This window comes from Penicillium diatomitis (assembly GCF_028827545.1).
Source record: "Penicillium diatomitis strain IBT 30728 chromosome Unknown utg000008l_segment0_segment0, whole genome shotgun sequence".
Lineage (NCBI taxonomy): Eukaryota > Fungi > Ascomycota > Eurotiomycetes > Eurotiales > Aspergillaceae > Penicillium > Penicillium diatomitis.
In genome coordinates, this window is record NW_026623180.1 from 1,428,002 (window position 1) to 1,447,512 (window position 19,511).

General features: G+C 51.8%; 7 protein-coding genes across 7 annotated transcripts; 4 read left to right on the forward strand and 3 right to left on the reverse strand.

Moving 5' to 3' along the window:
* Window positions 1-506: 506 nt before the first annotated feature.
* Window positions 507-2,386, forward strand: N7539_006501 (phytoene desaturase family protein; the record flags this gene model as incomplete). Its single annotated transcript, XM_056936103.1, has 4 exons — window positions 507-534; window positions 614-735; window positions 838-1,371; window positions 1,442-2,386. The coding sequence occupies 4 exons, from the start codon at window positions 507-509 to the stop codon at window positions 2,384-2,386; spliced, it is 1,629 nt and encodes a 542-aa protein (XP_056789027.1).
* A 1,360-nt stretch (window positions 2,387-3,746) lies between these two features.
* On the forward strand, window positions 3,747-4,911 carry N7539_006502 (uncharacterized protein; the record flags this gene model as incomplete). The annotated part of the gene is made up of 2 exons (XM_056936104.1): window positions 3,747-3,908; window positions 4,006-4,911. 2 exons carry the CDS (start codon window positions 3,747-3,749, stop codon window positions 4,909-4,911), a joined length of 1,068 nt encoding a protein of 355 aa, XP_056789028.1.
* Window positions 4,912-5,496: 585 nt separating this feature from the next.
* N7539_006503 (putative ubiquitin conjugating enzyme) lies at window positions 5,497-6,301 on the forward strand (the record flags this gene model as incomplete). The annotated part of the gene is made up of 3 exons (XM_056936105.1): window positions 5,497-5,653; window positions 5,817-5,909; window positions 6,045-6,301. The coding sequence occupies 3 exons, from the start codon at window positions 5,497-5,499 to the stop codon at window positions 6,299-6,301; spliced, it is 507 nt and encodes a 168-aa protein (XP_056789029.1).
* Window positions 6,302-7,299: 998 nt separating this feature from the next.
* On the reverse strand, window positions 7,300-8,431 carry N7539_006504 (RTA1 domain-containing protein; the record flags this gene model as incomplete). Its single annotated transcript, XM_056936106.1, has 3 exons — window positions 7,300-7,393; window positions 7,520-7,594; window positions 7,716-8,431. The coding sequence occupies 3 exons, from the start codon at window positions 8,429-8,431 to the stop codon at window positions 7,300-7,302; spliced, it is 885 nt and encodes a 294-aa protein (XP_056789030.1).
* Window positions 8,432-11,443: 3,012 nt separating this feature from the next.
* N7539_006505 (Zn(II)2Cys6 transcription factor domain-containing protein) lies at window positions 11,444-12,899 on the forward strand (the record flags this gene model as incomplete). Its single annotated transcript, XM_056936107.1, has 2 exons — window positions 11,444-11,512; window positions 11,808-12,899. The coding sequence occupies 2 exons, from the start codon at window positions 11,444-11,446 to the stop codon at window positions 12,897-12,899; spliced, it is 1,161 nt and encodes a 386-aa protein (XP_056789031.1).
* An 828-nt stretch (window positions 12,900-13,727) lies between these two features.
* Window positions 13,728-15,056, reverse strand: N7539_006506 (uncharacterized protein; the record flags this gene model as incomplete). Its single annotated transcript, XM_056936108.1, has 1 exon — window positions 13,728-15,056. One exon carries the CDS (start codon window positions 15,054-15,056, stop codon window positions 13,728-13,730), a length of 1,329 nt encoding a protein of 442 aa, XP_056789032.1.
* Window positions 15,057-15,846: 790 nt separating this feature from the next.
* On the reverse strand, window positions 15,847-18,738 carry N7539_006507 (metal cation transporter MSC2; the record flags this gene model as incomplete). Its single annotated transcript, XM_056936109.1, has 4 exons — window positions 15,847-16,684; window positions 16,774-16,992; window positions 17,044-18,210; window positions 18,263-18,738. 4 exons carry the CDS (start codon window positions 18,736-18,738, stop codon window positions 15,847-15,849), a joined length of 2,700 nt encoding a protein of 899 aa, XP_056789033.1.
* Between the last annotated feature and the right edge of the window lie 773 nt (window positions 18,739-19,511).

The window sequence follows — 19,511 nt, forward strand, 5'->3', positions numbered from 1 at the left end:
TGCCCAGCTGGTGGCAGGTCTGTCGGGCAGAGTCCACCAATCCACCTTGTTGCAGGGGAGGAGAGTTACGTGAGCGGAGGCCTGAATGTTGGAGTGGGTCTTTCGATCGATCGGACTGACTTTCTGTACGATCTTTCACAGATGTACGGTATTATACTGTAATCTTATGTATTGTATTACCCAAACGTGGATTTGCCCACTCGTTCACATGCCGTAAAATTACCCCAGCGACTGAGACCTGATCAGATCCGGGACTTTCGGCCCAGGCCCAGAAAAAGAGAGAACGATGGCTGGCTTGACACCGGTTTGTTATGATAGATAGCGAAGCCCACACGGGATTCATAAACGGGGTAGAAAACGTTCAGTCTTACCATCTCCACGTCTTTTCTAAAGAACCTGACGAAATTCGTCAATCGAGAGAGAGAGAGAGAGAGCCTTTATTGATGCACCAGACAGAGTCAACCTAAGGTCAACCAATCCTACCACACATACCCTTTTTTAAACTAATGGCCCCTCGAAGTGCGATTGTCGTTGGTAAGTCAAATGGACTCGTTCTAGAAGCTGGGTCTTCTTCATCGGCATTGAAGAGGGAGATGGCTGATTGTGACTGTAGGTGCTGGCGCTGGCGGCATTGCCACGGCTGCTCGTCTCGCCAAAGCTGGGTACAAAGTCACGGTCGTGGAGAAGAATTCCTTCCTCGGCGGCCGGTGTTCTCTTGTGCACCATGATGAATTCGTGAGCTGCAAACCCTCCTCCAATGATGATGGCTGTGATCAAGCGTGCAAGCAGATCTTGCCAGGCCGCGATTTTTCCAAATTGTCTAACCAGCTATGATAGCGATTCGACCAAGGGCCTTCGCTCTTGTTGATGCCTGAATGCTTCCAACAAACATTCGAGGAGCTGGGCACGACTCCCGAAAAGGAGAACGTCAGATTGTTGACATGTGACCCTAATTACCGCATCTGGTTCTCCGATGGTGATCACCTGGAAATGTCCACCGATATCGCCAAAATGAAGCCTCAGATTGAGCGCCTCGAGGGCGCTAATGGTCTGGAGGGTGTCTTTGGTTTCCTGAAAGAGTCCGGCGCCCACTACGACCTAGCGATGGAGCACGTTCTCTGTAAAGATTTCCCTAACATCTTTGCCATGCTCCGCCCCGGTCTCGTGAAATCATTATTAGCCCTGCACCCGTTTGAGAGTATGTTCAGCCGTGTGAAGCGGTATTTCAAGTCCGACAAGCTTCGCAGAGCGTTCACTTTTGCGAGCATGTACTTGGGCATGAATCCATTCGAAGCCCCCGGCACATATTCGCTTTTGCAGTATACGGAGCTGGCACATGGCATCCTATATCCAGAAGGTGGCTTTGTAAAGGTAAGAGATACTATGATTTTTGCACTAAACGCAGTGCATTCCCTTCTGGAGTTAGGACTGACGAAAACAGGTCCTTGAAGCAGTGGCGCGAGTTGGAGAACGCCTCGGTGTGACGTTCCGTTTAAACACACCAGTTGCCTCAATCATTCAAGGCCCCGATGGCTCTGCCCGGGGAGTTCGTCTCGAGTCCGGAGAGGAGCTCTTGGCCGATGTGGTGGTTATCAATGCAGACCTTGTGTACGCCTACAACAACCTACTGCCGCAGACCAGCTACGCCAAGAGCTTAACCAAGCGAAAGGCGTCTTGCAGCAGTATCTCTTTCTTTTGGTCCTTTGACCGCGTGATTGACGAGCTTTCTGTTCACAATATCTTCTTGGCCGAGGAGTACAAGGAGAGTTTCGACTCCATCTTCCACCGCCACCAACTGCCCAGCGATCCCTCCTTCTACGTCAACGTCCCCAGTCGAATTGACCCCACAGCAGCCCCCAAGGGCAAGGACTCGGCCGTGGTTCTCGTCCCCGTGGGTCACATTGACGATGACCCTTCTAACCCCCAAGACTGGGATGCCCTGGTCAACCGTGCGCGAGAAGCCGCCTTCAAGACGATTGAGGCGCGCACGGGAGCAAAGGGACTCCGGGAAAGCATCATCCGCGAGACCGTCGAGACGCCGACCAGCTGGAAGGCCAAGTTCAATCTGGACCGTGGCGCCATCTTGGGTCTCTCCCACTCTTTCTTCAACGTCCTCAGCTTCCGGCCGCAGAACCGACACCCGGATATCAAGGGCCTGTACTTTGTGGGTGCCAGCACGCATCCCGGTGCGGGCGTGCCCGTGGCCCTGATGAGTGCCAAAGTGACCACCGATCTCATTCAGAAGGACGCTTCGAAGCAGAATGCCGGGCGGGCAAGCTGGATGATCTGGTGGCTCGTTGTGCCTCTGTTGCTAGCGATTTTCTCCTTCTCCAAGTACGGCTCTGTCGCTTGGTCGAGAATTCTGCCTCTGGGGTCAAAGCATTAACGACTCGATGAGAGATATCATAGCTGGGGCGTCTTTGGATGTTGATACGATACCTACTTAGATTAATTTTCCATTCACCTTTTCAAAATATCATAGGTCTCTCCCTGCGCATTTGTTATGATAGTGTATCACTTCCCTCCAAGTCCTCCTCTCTTCGTTGGCTTTCTTTTAGGAACGAAGTGAATGAAGCCGCACGTGCTTTTCTCGAAGTGAAGTCCACTACTTCATCGGCGATCCCTGTGCCCGTCTCGAAGAAGCAGTCAACACGCACCTGGCGGGCCACATGCCCTGGGACACACCTGTGTACTGAGGGCGGAGAGAACCTCGCGATCTACACCGGCATCAAGGGCTCCCCTCGAAGTGATGCAAGTCGCTTGGCCAAGTGCACTGGAGAGTAGACATACTCCACTTAGTGAGCGACTGTTCAGATTCGACGCAAGAGTATATCAGACAGCGACCTACATACTGATGACTGAAATGTCACAGTATCACTATGCTCGACTAGATTGGATTACCGTCAAGGACCTACCTGTTTGTTATACATGGCTCCAGTTTGATCTCAGAGACTGGCACTGTCCGGACATTTTCGGACCCACATTTCACAGTTTCAAGGCTGACTTTCCGCCCCCCGGGCGATCCATCTCTCCACCACCCAAGAGAGGAATGGAAGCTCCATTCCACGTTCAAGGAAGACAACAAAGAAACCCATCGTGACCCTTGGTCTCAACCCGAGAGAGAGAGAGGTGGAATATCATTTCGGACGGTACAATCACAAGAAGGGTATTCAATGTCCCTCGGTACAGCTGAGTAGTCTTCGTGAGCCCCGTCGCGTATAGACAAGCTGACGCTTTATCTAGGCGTGTTCCTATCTTTGTCGCTAGCTCACAGCGCCAAGTCCTCGACCTTCGAGTCATCGACCGAGAATGTCGCCAAACAGTGGAGAAGCTCACCTCGTTTTGACCTGTCAGTGTCCATGAGCCAGGCAGACAGCGGATGTTTCACTACGCTGGACGGGGATTGCCGTTTTAACTGGGCTGTGCACTCCGCACAAAGTGCACAGACACACGTCGGTGGGCGCTTGGCCAGTCAACTCGAGATTAGTAGGTTTCCAACTCGAGGCTGATGTCAGCAGTTCAGCACTGCCCCTAAACTCCAAGAATATTACCGCCTTGGTGGCGCGGAGGACCTGCTTCGTTTGTTCTTGAGGCTCTCCCATATATGGTGCCGAAAAGCCCCCATCTGGCCCCAAAGGTTCTTGAATCGCCATTTGAGAAGTGATTCTCAACTCCAATACTTCATTGTTCTCTCGCATCCTGAGTCAGGCACCGAACACTCTTCCCTTAGACGGCGGCCACGTACCATGTATTACGCCGTGGGTCACCTCGTCAGACGCAGTGCCGATGAGGCCTGGTTGAAACATGCGTCCTCACATTCGAAGAACTCGGAAGGAGATGGATTGAGGCTGTTCATCTTTCTGATCATCTGCGTTCTTGTAGTAGTCGTGCCTTGTGCGGTCGCAGCAGTAAGTGACTTGCCGGCTGAATTATCGCTGGATCCAAGACTCGCACATGGATCTTGACTAGAAGGAGGACGATCGCTGATTACCGACTCTCATTTAGGTGGATTACACTTACGGACAGGTTGTAGGCACTCTGGCCGCGGTCGAGGATTCCAATCCAGATATTTATATCCGCATCGACAATGATCCCGTCCACCCGGATCCCACAGATCCCACTAAACCTTTCGTTCCTCGCGGAGCTGACGAGGCTTCCTTCTCGCAACCCCCACGGCCCATTCAGCCCATCACGAGTGGGCTACGAAGTGCCGTCAGACATCTTCGCGCCCGCGCGGGCTTTTGGTCTCGCTTTCGAGGACTGTCTATCCATCTATGCATTACAGTTCCTCAGGTGTTTATCATGAGTCTGGTGTCATCACATGTGATACTATCATTCCTAATCTTGACGTCTCTCAATCTCCTCTTTGCTCCTTTGCACATGGCTTGGGTGCACATTGTCATTTCAGAGCCCTCAACAAAGCGCTTCTACCAGCGGATTCCTAGCATGCGCACTTGGATTAAGATTGCCCCAGCGATTGCTCTGAGGGATGTTTCGGGCACAGCTGTCTATTTTGTTGCCGTGGCTATCGCACGGAACCTGGGTGAGCATGGACAGAGCTCCACGCTGAGCCCTGCGGCATTCGGATATGGCATCCCCGCGTTGCTTGCGTGGGTAGTCCAAATCCCAGCCCAAGTCATCTTTGTCCGGGTGGCAGCGTCCATGCTGCCTGAGGAGGATGAGACTATCGTGCCCTTCGATCGTTCATTCGGTGGCAAGGTTCAGACCGAAATCATGGGCGGGAGTGGCCATATTGGCATTCTTGACGCTTGGAGAACCTTTGACTGGCCTGCTCGGGTTCGCTACGGCAAAGTCATCATTAAGACTTTTGTCATCGAAGTGTTCATGCTCACTGCATTCTTCATGGCTATTTTCCCAATGTCGTGGGCCTTGAAGAATAAGAACTCCTAGTGACCATCCCGTCACTGAAACTTTGCCGATGAAGATGCTGTTGACGCTGCATGAGTAAACAACAAAGGCGATCATCAAAGTGTATAGAACACTTTCCCTTAGCCAGGTTCCGCTCCGCCCGTCCTTGCATTTCTATCTTGGATCATTGAAGATGTGACTAGCAAATTTGACGTATTCTTGTATCCGCCGTACTTCTTCCGTTCCTCCATAAGGACTTCCTACCGTAGTCAATAATCTCCTATATTGATCAGCAATCTGAGCGTTGTGAGTCGCTGACCACTTTATTCCTGGCCCAGACGTACTTACATCTTTCTGCTGTCCCCCGCATATGAATTGAACCCCATCGATAAGCGGCGCGAGTCTTATCGTTTAGTAATTTTCCCGACTTTGCCTCCCCGCTCATCGTTTCCTTAGTCACCGCCTTCATCACTTTTTGTGTTCCCCCTCCCCCTCCTACCTTTGCCTCTTCATCAACCGACTCTCATCTCTGATTGACAACAAGGCATCGCTTGATCGCAAGAACTCTCATTTAGTCCTCACAACCCCTTTCTGCTTTGCGACTCGTCCCACACATCCTTATCCACCATGGCAGCCTCTCCCGCTGGCCGTATGCTGGCCCGCCAGCTGCAGCAGATGCAGTCCGATAAGGATATCCCCGGGATCAGCTGTGGCTTGGTCGACAACAATGTCTTTGAGTGGGAAGTCATGTTGATGATCTCTGATGATGTGAAGCTGTATGGAGGTATGTGAACGCTCGATTCCTGGCCTGTCGACATACGGACAGGCACCGCCCGTAAATCCTCACCTCAAGATCATACATACTGAAAGGATGGGGACTGCGGGAGAGATACGCTCAACCTTGTGATACTTGGCCGATCTGCTGACACTTTGTGTGTGAATCTTAGGTGGTTTCTTCCGCGCTCGCCTCACATTCCCACCAGAGTATCCTCACATGCCCCCGAAGATGAAGTTCGAGTCACCCATCTTCCACCCGAACAGTGAGTGATGGCCCGTTTTGAGATGCATGATTACACATCGATTGTGATGTCCCTACGCGTGGATGGGGTGATGGAGACAGCAATCGATACCTTGATCTTGGAGTTACTTGATGCTAACTCATGCTTTTCTGGCAGTCTACGAGAGCGGCGAAGTGTGCATATCGATTCTGCACCCCCCAGAGGAGGATAAGTACGGATACGAATCCGCTGCGGAGCGCTGGTCGCCCGTTCAGACCCCCGAGACTATCCTTCTCTCGGTCATCTCGATGCTTTCCAGTCCCAACGACGAAAGCCCCGCCAATGTGGAAGCTGCGCGGTTATGGCGCGAGGACCCAGCCGAGTTCAAGAAACGAGTGCGCCGTTGTGTTCGACTAAGCCAAGGCGAGGATTGAGCGTTTAGGAGATTTGATGATTCGTTTTCTTCTTTTATTCATCTAATGCACGGTGCATGCGACCTGGTCTTGTTCTGCTCTTTTTCTTTTGCCCTCACCTTGCCTCTTATCACATATCTTTCTGACCCGTCTCACCCATCTCCTTCTATGACCCTGGTCAGGGTTAACTGGCCTTGAGCTGACCTGGTCAGGGCTCTACGTGTATTCTTGGCCTCCTTTGCGGTGTCTTGCTTCCATTGATTGCATTACGGAGCGAGTGCTGATATCAAATTTCCATTTGGGCATTTCCCGCTTTGGGGGAGTAAAGGACGCCGAGGGCCTTGCACAGAATCTTTGCATTTTGTAGTATATGGCGAGAAACAAAGCTGCTCTCTGATGGGGGCTTCATATTCGTCTGCACATATGGACCCTTTTCGCTTCTTACCGCCGCCTGCCCAGTAGTACATCACACCAGTGGGTCATGTTCCGGATAGAATCGTGGCAGATCTTGATAAATGGGATTGAGACTGGTTGTATCGCGCAGCGCCAGATGGTGGCTCTAGACGTCTGCTGCCTTTTACTGCTTGTGTCGAAGTTCGCACATTGTATAAGTCCCTCCGGGAGTTGCCACTCATCGATTTGAGGTGCTGCGTGGAAGATCACCAGGCCCGAGCTTCTGCGAGTCATTGGAAAGCTCCGAGGGAAAGACGGGGAGGGGAGGCCTCATGAAGACTCCTGTGCAAGACAAGTTTCGAAAACGTAGGGAGAATAGATTTGGAAAAGAGAGAAAGACGGGAGCTGCCCAGCAATCTATCAAATCAGGCTTGTACATAATCATCAAATACTTGAATAGTCCACGCTAATGCTCAGCACTCTATACCGTGCGAAAATAAATGCAAAGGGTATAGAAGATCACACAGACAACGAAAAAAAAAGGAATCAAACCGAAGTAGAAACAAGTTCATGGACACGGAATCACACGATTTGTAGAAATATAGCGAGGCATATGGCGCAAATCCCTATTGTGGGCGGTTCTTATACCCCGTTCGCATGGATGGGATGAAGAGTCCGGGGTGAACCAGGGTAAAGGCCGTACAGGCGAGTGCGATCATCCTGAAATGCAACTTTAGCCGGTATTTTTTTTTTTTTTTTTTTTTTTTTTTTTTTTTTTTTTTTTTTTTTAAAAAAAATTTTTTGAGTGACAAATATATAAAAATCGTTTCTGGGGGAAGCACTTACATTCCATCGAGCACGAGAAATTCGTTCTCCTTTTGCATGAGAGGGCTACCCCAACCGCCAGCCATTTCGGGGATACTGGAGTGGTAGAAATTTCATGTTAGCAAAATCCTCGAAATGGTCTTCCCTCTCTTCTTTCTTTCTGCTTCTTCGTTTTCATGCATCTTTACTTCGCAAACACAGGACAAGGCCGTCTTACCGATAGATACAACGAATCAAAACAGTAAGATAGGCAAAGACCTCAGCAATGATCACGAGCTTTATACGCGAAGGAGAGACCGACGGAGAGGGATCCTCATAGGTCTTCTCCCCAGAAAGGCCGTTCCCACTGCGATATAAATTCCAGAAGAAGTTGGCTCCAAGTAGACCGCAGATCACCATGGTTGCAACCTGAAAGGCGATACCGGCAATGATAATATCATCGCCCACCTTGAGAAGGAACGCATTGTTCTTGCCGGCGGCCGCGGCAACACCGCCACCCGCGGCTTGCAGGATCAACGAGCCAATATCGCAACTGATGAAGATCCAGGTGAACAGTTGGGGCTTGAGCTTGGAGTGTTCCGGCCCGAGGTTCAAGACGATGTGCTTGAGGGTGAGATAGACGCCCGCGGCGACAAAAGTAGGCGCAAGGACCAAGCACACGATTTGCAGCTTGAATGCGCCTTGATTCCATGGATTGTGATGCATGAGCACTCGGCCAATGTACCCGGCCATTTCCATCAGAGTGCCGGCTCCCAGAGCGACCATGAAGGTCCAGGTGCGAAAGTAGATGCCGAACCCGAGTTGTAACAGAGCCAACACGCCAAAGTAGGCCGTGAAAAAGATGTTGCCGCCCAAGTTGGGATAATAGCCATAGGTAGTTGCTTGCACGGGGCAGCCGGGGCCTACCGCGGTACAGTCCGCGTAGCTCGGCATGTTGAAGGCTGTTTTACCTCGATGAGGGGAGTGTCACGGAAGAAAGGGAAAAGGGAAAGACAAGGTAAAGACGAAAAGAGAGAAGGCGCGGCGCAACTTTTGAGAAGAAGGTTGGTCGGTTGTCACTGCGAAAGGACTTCGGGCCACCAGAAGCGTCAATTCAAATCCTAAAGTAGTTGTCGTCTCGCTCCGGGTCTGGCCTAGAGGGAGGAAAGAAGGATGATCACGTCAGGGGAGTCGCAATACTACAAATACGCTAGTGTGGAAATCTGGAAGATGCAAAAGGTGGAAACAGAGGCTGTCAAGGACCCACTTGATCTGATCGTGTCTCGCAAAGGCCGATGATTATTGTGTACGTCTTCCTTAACTACCTTACTCTCTACTTAACTTAGTTTTATTCCCGCGAATCTTCTAGTAATCCACCCGCAGCCGGGGTTGGATTTCCTTACTGATGGCTGTTCTCAGTATCAGCAAAGGAATAGAACACTCCTTCTACGCTCCTGACCGTCTCTCTGTGGTTTTCCACCCTGGACGTGTTCCTTGATGCAGCATCAGCTTTGGAAGAGCATTGACACCGGTTTGTCTTGGGTGTGAGATGGAGACGGGGGAGGGGCCCACGGCACAGCAGCGTTGACCACGTTGGGCAAGTTGCTTTCTGGACGGCGGCTGTTGCTGACGCGAATTGAAAGGTACGTGTACCTGTCGAGAATCGACTATCAGTATCAATATCCAGGTCATTCTGCCGGATAGAGATATGGGTAGCAGACTGGGAAAAAGCTGTTTCATATGCTCGCCTACCTTGGAGTGTCTCTCACTCAGCACCGGGATATTCTGGCAAGCCGGTTACGATGCTGGTAGGTAGGTATGCGCAAAGAAGCACATTCATACCTGAGCGTCATCTCGCAGTCGGTCGGGTCGGCCCTGACATGTACTGAGTACCTTGGCAGGCCCGCCACATGGTGTATGTTAAGGGGTACCACATACCTGGTTACCGCTGAGTCGCTGAGTCGCTGACCGTTTGAGGGCAACCCTCCAGCTGTGGAGCGCCGACGTCTGAGTGGGACGATGATTGATTACCGTCGTTCTCGTTCTCGTTTTCGCAGTGCGGGACACATGTTCTGGACGTTCTGTCTCCGTTTCCCTCGCTTTTCCCCTTTGGACGTGGGTGCTTTATCTCTCTTGGGGGGCTCTTAGCCCCAAGCGAGCTTCGTAGCGAGCTCCACTGCGGTCGTGTCAAGACCAGCTTGATCGGAACGATTGCCCATGACTGGAAGGGGAATAAAAAACATAATCATAATGGAATGAGAATCCCCCGTGGTCACCATGGATGCTGCGAGTCAGGTTTGTCGCACGAGTCACGACTCACAAGTGATACTGTCTGACTCCGTCGGTCGTGATTCTTCCGATCGGAGATCGTTTCTTATCGCCGAAGCCGACCCTCAATGCTGAATGTACCGTGACCAAGGTCTGTACCTATTACCTAATCATTGACCTCAATTACTGCCACTGTTGTAGTCACTTTGCAGGTCACGACCACTGGTTTCCATCGATTAGGCACATCACCTACAGTTTTCATGGTATACGACTATACACGACTATTTCAGGTCTAGTTGAGTACTAGGTAAAGCGTACAATGTAGGCAATGTTGATGTAGTCCCATCGACCGAGAATGTTTTGTATGGTTTAGTCTACCTAGTATGGTGGTCGCTGACTCTACCGGGCGTCGATGGCCGCCTCCCTTGTTCATAGCTCACAGGGAATGAACTACTAGAAATAGGAGTAGGTAGTTACTGACAGTAGGCAGCTTATGCACTGTCATGTACGATCTCCAACTATGGCATATTCGGGCTCTCCGGTCTACGGCAATCTCACAGTGGAGGATTGGAGATAAGGTACTCGTGCCGTCAGGATTGAGCCCTCAAGCTCTGAACAGGGCCGTCGTCATGCCCGGTTCAAGCCCTGTAAAGCTGAAGGCACTGTGACTGATGCAATCCGGGGTTGGATTCAGCTCAGTCAGGATCGTATTCGCATCCCCATGGTCTGCTTTAGCCCCCCCCCCCCCTCCCTCCAAGCCAGCAGTGCCTTAATATTTACGCTTTTCCTCGATCCTCAAATTCAAGGTCGAGAGACTTGATGAAGCAATCAATGGCTGATCCTCGAGGCCTGGATCGGACCGAAACACCCTGCGTGGAGGGGGAGCAACTCCTCCTGTACTCCTGCTGCCGACGATCAGGCTTTTGGTCTTAAATCTGCCATTGCTGCCCTACCTTTGAGGATGCCAACCGGTCGTAATTTCTACTGCTTTAATAGCACAAAAAAAGGGGTCGTTTGCTGAAGATTGCTTGAAAAAGACATGTTTCCCTCCACGCTGTTCCTCAAACTTCCTTTCGCGACTCTTTGGACCCTTTCCACGCCCTGCACTGATCTAACAGCTTCATTAGAAGATCTCGGCAATGCTCTCTGGTCATCGCCTCCCTGTCGGCTTCTCGGAGATAAAAAAAACATCTCACAGATGACAGACCGAAAACACTGCCTCACATCAGCTCGCCCCCCCAGTTTACCTTCCAACTGCTGATCTCTTTCGTGCTGTGTCGACTGTCCGGTGACTAGCACTCTGCAGAGTCTGTCCCCTTTTCCCATGAGCCTCCCCATTCCGAATGATGTCCAGCGTTGCCCCAATCTCCGTGGAGGCGACGCTTATCCACAGCTCATTCAGTGCCCGGTCACTTTTTGCCTCTCCAAGTGCCGGCCTAAGGATCGGTAGGAAATTTAGTGAGATCTGACCAATTTGATTCTGTTTGGTTTCCGAGCCCGTTATTTCCACATTATTATTATTTTTCATGAGCTCTTCTCATTCGTCTCCCTTGGGGTCATTTGGAGTCTGCGCATCTCCAGATCACTATGCCACGTGACTTGACTGCTTTCGCGGCCGTCTTTCCCTCGCTCCAACGTCGTCCCCGTCGACTTCCACCCAGCTCAATGACATGAGTTGTCCATGGTTGACCACTCGTTATGCCTCCGCGACGAGCGCACACCAAATCACGTAACGGCTGCGATCAATGCAAGCGACGCCGAGTCAAGGTGAGTCTGAATTATGCAAAGCACGGATTTCGAGGTCGTGGATATTCCATCTCCCATACACTTTTTGGCGGCTCCGCGCGCTGCTCAATGCCCACTCGAGCTCGCCCCCCCTCAAAACGGTCACTCCGTCGATCTTCGGGCCTCCGCGCACGCGCGACCGGACGGGTGATGTTGGGGACTTGACAACAGCATCACTCTCCGCCGTTCATCTGACATCTTACTTTCAAGCCCATTCTACCTATGGACGATGGGTTGCGTCCGTCTGAGCTAACCAGGCCATCAATGTTCAATACAGTGCGATGAAAAAGGGCCGCCTTGCTCAAATTGCATTTCCCGAGAACTCAATTGTACTTATCTGAAAGCTCCACCACGCGATGGGACGGCTGTGCGGAAGCGCAGCACTGCGTCTGCATCAACCCGAGAGCTGGAGGTCGCCCGACCGTTGGCGCCCATCAGTCCAGCATCCACGCCCTCAAGCATTTCCGGCGTGCGCGACCTGGAGCTGATGCACAAGTTCGCTACAGAGACCTTCAGTACCGTCTGTACCGCCGAATCAAAATATCACGTCTGGCAAATTGTCATCCCCCGTTTGGCCCTCCAATATGACTTTCTCATGAATGGCATTCTCGCTTTGGCCGCCTCACATATCGCCGCCACGACCGAGTCGCCGACCTCGCTGGCCTACATCGACACCGCTCTACAATACCATAACCTTTCATTTGCGCCCTTTCGCGCGGCAATTGACAATCTCACCCAAGAAAATTGTGAGGCCGTTCTCGCGCAGTCGATAGTCACAACGGTCATCGGTATCGCGTTGCCGCGTCTGACGGCCTCGCGTGATGAGACCTCGAACATGACCGAAAACATGCTGGTGGTCTTCCAGCTTCTGCAAGGGGTGAAAAAGATCATCCTCATCGGCCGATCTTGGATCAAGATTAACCTCTACTCTCGCCATCGAGAGCTCTACGAAGCGGCGGCCCCAACAGAGTTAGATGGTGACGCTGCGGCTGCCCTTGACCGACTCGCTCGACTGAACGAGGAGGCTGTGGCTGGGGTCGACGTTCAACAGTATCGTACCAATAAAGAGGTGATAGGACATCTTAGGCAGTGTTTCACCTTGTACATGAGTTCGCGGGACCCAGGAGAAGTCCTGTCGTGGCTCGCAGCCGTGGACAAGGAATTTGTGGATACCGTGCGGCGTCGGCAGCCCCTGGCGCTGCTTATCCTCATGCACTGGGGTGTCCTGCTAGGCGAGCTTCATGGCCGATGGTGGTGGGCTCAAGGGTCTGGCAAGTCCCTGGTGGCCGAATTATCGCAATCACTGAGTGATGCAGGTGCGCGATGGTCAGAGTTTGTGACCTGGCCGCGACGCAGGCTGGGTCTCTGACCCTTGTGGAAGTCCTTGACAGGACGATACTCTTCTCTTTCATTATAGAACATGGATCAGAGATCAAGAGCTTCATTGAAAGCACTCTCTGGTCTCTCCCCCTCGGTTTCTCTGGTCTGCCGTGACCGGGCTTTGAACAGGGATCGATATGTGTCAAATTTCACAGCAACCCCCAGAGAGCAAAGGTGCCCCAACCCAGTGCCTCCACTACGGTGAACGTTGATGCTCTGGGACTGAATCTCCTCGACACAACTACTTGTCGAGTAGCCAACCCATTCTATGCGGAATCTGCACATTATGAAAGAGATTCCAGCAGGCCGCCATACTGGCCTGGCTCTTACGTCGAGAGTCGAAACTACCCCCTAATTGAATACGACTGGACCACCCAATGGGACGAGGTGAACACTGCTCAAATACGAAAGTAGTGGGACGTTGGCGGTTTGTCCTCGCGATCACCACGCACAAGTGGCTCAGGTCACATCTTTTGAAATATATCGAATCTTCTCCGTGAAAACCACGATCTTACTAAAGTGATGCGGAAAATGAACAAGATTTTCATAGAATGTGTTCCCATGTCCCCCTCGAATCTCTCCATCTCATCTCATGTATGTAATAATAGTGACAAAATGCTAATGCTCAGTGAACATCCATCCTTATCCCCTGACATTCACTTTTGCAGTATCTTTGCAGGTCCGAGGCCGCTTCGATGCTGAGCTCCCGGTAGACCTTTTTTTTTTTTTTTTGTTTTCTTCAGGTTGTCAAAACAAACCGAATCCTCCCGACATTGGGTGCACTACTAGTCGAGTATGCAGTATGTAGCATGTACCCCTAAATCTTCGCCATGTCCACAGCACGCTTGTAAATGTCGCGAATACGCCTCCGATTCAACTCCTCGGCCTCCCCCTTGTCCACACAAAGACTCAAGGCCCCCCCGACCTGCTTCAGCCAGTACGACCGACCACAATGAAACAACCAATTCCTCGACGCCACCCTCACCATCTCCGCCAAAAAGCACTGCTGAGCCGTCCGATCCTCGGTGAAGACTACCTGCGGCAATTCGCGTCGGATCACCGGCGGGGCATTCGACACCGCAATCTCCAGGAAATCGTCAAAGGTGAGAGGGTGGTAAAGTTCCGATCCGATCTGTACGATCCCCGTCGTTCGGGCCGCCGCATGCAGGAGACATGCATTGGCGACCAAATCCACGGGGATCTCGTCGAGGATATTGGCGCCGGTCTTGTAGCCCTCTGTTGCGTGCCAGATCTGGACACCTCCACGGTCAGACAGAAGGTATTGGAAGAATTTGTTCATGGGGGTGGAGTTCTCCAGGCCGTAAAGTGGGAAAGGGTGGCGTATGGCTTGGCCGAAGATGGTCGGGCGAAGAAGCAAGATGGGAAGGAGTGGATAACGCGAGAGAAGAAGTCGTTCCATGAGGTACTTGGCATGTGCATACGTTGACGAGAATCGATCACTGGCCGCGGGAGAGGGACTCCTAGTCGGTTGGATTGCGAAAGCTGATGCTAATTCTTCCTCGGGGTCGAGGTCCGCAAGTGTATATGCACGTTCGAGGACCGGTCCATCGGGCAGGAAACTATTTACATACGCGGTGGAGATCTGAACGAGCAGTTTCAGCCGTCGAAATTGAGAGGCCATGCGAGCCAATTCCAGCGAAGGCAGGCAGTTGTTCTCGATCGCGTCGTGTAGACTGGCATCAAGACTGATCTTGGCCGCGGTATGAATAACCAGAGTGACCTCGCTCTTGAGCGTTTCCAGCACGTCGGGGGCAACATTGAAATTCTCGGCTTTGATGTCGCCGATCACATATTCCACCTTTTTGGACGATACAATGGCCTGGGATTGAATCGGCATGGCCTTGCGCCATTTGGCAAAAGCTGCCTCGGGTGTGCTCCGAATCAAAGCATAGATCTTTCGGGTTGGAAGTTGCAGAGTAAGTTTATACAAGAGACATCCCCCCAAGGAGCCCGTACTGCCAGTCAACAAGACTGTTTGTCTTTCAAAAAACTTGGCGTACCCTTCACGAAGGATCTCGTCGGCAAACGAGGCTCTGGGATTTGGGAACGAGTTCATGCTGGCGGCCAATTGCGCTCCATGGGGATTTCCAGGCAGATTTTCGTCTGGAACAGTGCGCCTTGTCATCTTATTATAGAATTTCTGCGAATTTGGCCTCGGTTGTCAGCAGCAGGACGCGACAGGTCCACTCGAGCGAATTGACCTCAATCATGTCATTTTCCCGGTGGAAGAACCGTTGGCCAACGGGATGATGACGATGGTGGTACTAGGTAGGGTAACGGAGCCGACGCGGCATATCTCGATCATGCCAGGCACAAGGGGGGCAGTCACGGTGGGACAAGCTGTGTTGTACAAAAAGACCATGTATAGCCAACGACCTTTGGTGTGTGTGAACCATCCATGTCCCGGAGTCGACATGGGTCTGGTACGACCTGAGATTCTACATGGCTCCAGCGATTAGCAAACCAGGCCGGTGTCTCCTTCACCTTACAACTCTAATCTTCCATGCGGCGGGAATAAGCGCTCCAGCAACCCGATTCAAAAGTCACGTAACACATGCATCGACATGTTGCAATGTATTGAAGAGCCGAAACCCCTCCAGGGAGATCGGAAGAGAGGAGCAATCAGCGGGGGTGGCTATCAGCATCGTGTATTCCTGAACAGGGTTTTCTTTGTAGTATCTTCACAGCAAGTGAGAAACAGAAATAGTACAATCTCGTCCAGATGGATCAAAGCATCCTACTGTCCAAATCCAAGCACCATAATTGGAAATTGCCGTCTTTTGTACATCATAGCGGACAACGGAAGATTTGGATTTGCTTCCAAGCTATACACAGGTTGGCCGCTGGCCCATGCCGGTAGCCTGAGTTTCATACGTCAATGCATGTGCTAAGACACAACTCAAACACGAGGCTGTTCAAGGGCTTTTGTTGCCAGCTCCACACCAGCAACGACCGTCCCCGTCGCGTTCTACCTGGACCACGACATCCATGCCCTTTTCGCGGAGGTAGTCCACTGTCCGATGACGGACATCTTCCAAGTCCGATCCACGGGACGCAATGACGTGTATCACACCGAGAACATTCTGGCTCTTGTGTTTGTGTCCAAGATCATGGTCGTGGTCGTGGTCGTGGTCATGACTATGATCATGGCCACTATGATCGTGATCATGATGATGAGGATGATGATGATGATGATCATGGCTCTGGTCATGAATGTGGCCATGACCATGCGCATGATCGTGTCCGGACGACGATGCCGAATTGGTGTCATCGAGCCAGAATTTCGGAACGGTGTAGCTGACAACTCCACGGAGCGTACTCACTCCAGCCAAGGTCTCACGAATATTGTATTCGGTATCCGCTGGCAAAGTGAGGAGAAGACTCTTCGCTGTGCCACTGACCAGCGGAACTGCAGAGGCAAAGATAAGAATGGCAATGAAACATGACGCCAGAGGATCCCAGCCTGCCCATCCCGAGTAGTGTACGCAGATCGTGGAGATCACCACGGCCACGGAGCCCAGTGTGTCGGCCAGAATATGAAGGAAGATCCCATGCATGTTCTCATTCCCATGAGAGTGATCGTGACCATGATCATGTCCATGGTGGTGGTGCCCATGCTCAAAACTGAAGATGCCTACTAGGTTGACGAGCAGACCTGCAACACTGACAGCTAGTAACTCACCAATGCGATGCATCTGACTTCCCGATGACAGCCGCTCCACCGCCTCATAGATGATCTCCGCGCTAATGATCCTAGAAGAAACTCGTCAGACCCGAGGGAATCGCATAACTCGAACAAGATGATTCATCGCTTCTGCACGTGAGGTGCGTCGCAGACTCACATGAGAAAGATACCATTGGCAAACCCAGACAAGGTATCCACTTTACCATAACCATAGGGGAACCGTGAATTTGGGGGCCACTTGCTCATGACGGCCGCGCAGAGGCCAACAACGAGCGCCAGGCAGTCAAAGAACATGTGAATGCTATCACTCAACAAGCCCAAAGAACCCGTCAGGAAACCATAGGACAATTGAACGAGCATGAACGTAAAGTTCAGACTAGAAAAGTTAGCTTACGGCCAGTACTGATCGAAAACTCTTTTGACGAACCACATGAAGTAGAAGATGCTGCGAGAATCGCTCTCCTTGAGAATGCTGTGCAACAAGGGATAATCCTCGCTGCGCCGGAGTAACCACTTCGTGACTCGGGTAGCCTCGGCATTCGCAGCGGAAGAGTGACCATGGTGATGATTCGGGTGCGTATGCGCGTGGGAGTGGTCGCCTTCGGTGAGATGCCTATCATCCATCTTAGAAGCATAAAAGCCCACTAATACGAGAATAGCGCGGACGGCGTAATTGAAAAGAAGATCATCTTCTTTGTTAGGACAACAGAGCAGTGCCGCGATTGAACTGCTGGCGGCGAGACCAATCTTGTTGCGAGAGAAAAGACTTTGTGGAGACCAGATGAACAATGCAAGCGCGAAAAGGATTGCGGTGGGCATCAAAGTGATCAATTCCCATGCACTCAGGGTCTTTCCACCAGAAAGGATTATAGTTAGAGCGGCCAAAACAGGTCCAGTGAGTATAGCGAGGGAACCATCGGCTTTCGGGGTCACAGATCTCTGTCCACTCCCCTGAGGCTTGTCTTGCTGAGCTATAGATTGAACACTGAGACCGGGCTCTGAATTGGGATCTTCCAGTATTGAGCGTGGGAAAAACGGCGGGAACACGACTGCCGAAAGGGAAAGCGCGACATATCCTCCAGTAGGTGAAGAACCCCAGGGCTTGTTCATACCAAAAAAGCTCAGCAAGACCGTCACTCCGAGAACGGCCAAGGTAAACATCTTCTTGCTGTATTGCTGAAGATAGCCCCTCCTGACCCCACCAGGGATTCCCGACGCCGCTATGAGAAGATGGATAAAGGCCACCAAGAAGCCACCAACATTCAAAGCAGCGTAGACCGGCAATGCTACCGAGAGAGTCTGCAGGATAGCTAGCTTTCCCACCTGCACGCTGGCTCTTGGAAGCCTGGGAAACTTGAAGGACGCGGCAGTTGACGACTTGCTGCTGGGAATATTCTCAACCACGATTGCCCCACAGCCAAAGGTGAACATAGTCATCGCTGTCAGCATCCCAACCATTGTACCAACGCGTCCAAGGCTTTCGTTGAAGGGAGTGGAAGGGTCTTCCGGGCTGTTCGTTTGCCCGTAACCCCGCGCCGACCACGACAAAATAATCCAGGGCGACGCAAGCAACACGCCCCTCATCGTCTCAGATCTATACATCGCGATTAGCTAGTGCCCTCTTGAATGACCAGCCACCAACGTACAGCAATTTCGGCTTCGCGCGAGGGGTGTCCTGCGTCGTCATGGCCGACTGAAGCTGGTGATTGTGCGATTGGGAAGGGTTTCCCTCATGATGATGGTGATGGTTGTGGTGGTGGTGGTCGTGGTCATGGCTGTGTGTATGATCATGTGCATGCGAGTGTGACGGGTCGTGATAAATCGTGGACGCGGTCGAAGGATTCGAGTGATGACCGCTTGACTGGAAAGAATTGGAGTGACCATGTGCATGGACAGAGGGTCGCGAAGCATGTCTGTAGGAATAGCTGCCTGGCTCGTTGTCTAGCGGTTTCGAGAGGGGCGAGTTGGAAGCATTTGAGTATTCCTGTGGGCTAGGAAGTGGCGGTTGCGCCCAGCGCGCAGACCGACTGTGACCATGGCCGCGACCTCGACCATGGGAGTGGGATTTTGCTGTAGGCAACTCCGTGACCTCTACCAGGGAAGGCGACGCTCCCGCTGACATTGTCGCCTCCGAGAATGACGCTCGAGGAGACTATGGAGAGATTGACTGGTGACGGACAAGGAGGAACAGGGGCAGCGCCAAGAATATTGGGGGTCAACAGTGCGATTTGTGGAGGAGCTTCCGATGCTCTTATTTAGTGGGGCGTAAATGGGAAGAGATTGACAGCATTGCGAGAGAGGGTATCAAAAGAGTGAGATATCAAGTGGGATCTGCTCACGGTTAGGACAATGAAGCGAGAGTGAGGTAGTGTATCGAAGGTCCGACAATCGATGGTGAGGATGTGTGCACGGAGCAGTTTGCGGAGTACCTTGCGCGGGCCTCGACGATTTGGGGGCAACCCGATAGCGGTAATTGACGCATGCTAGATGGCGTAAGGTGTTTACATACAGAAGAGGCAATTGCCGCAATTCTAGTTCCAACTTCCTAGTCCTACAGTACAGCCTCCCCAGCTCTGACAGCTGGAACACCACAATCATACTCTACTGATGCTAAATTGGTATGGAACAAGATTCGAGGAAGTACAGAGGTCTTCTTTTAGATACCCAGGGGCAAGTCGATAGTCTGCAATTGTATATCAGAGAAGATCCAAATCTAGGAACCCAACGTCCTAACCCCATTGTTACAGTACACTTCCAGACAGAATTTCAGATCCATTCAATTAGCCGTAATCTCCGTTATCAGAGTCTGATAAAGAGTCACATGGTTTTGCTATCGGCATGAGATAAGCCGCTGTCAGTCGACTTTCGGCGACAGACGCGGGACGACCTCGGCGT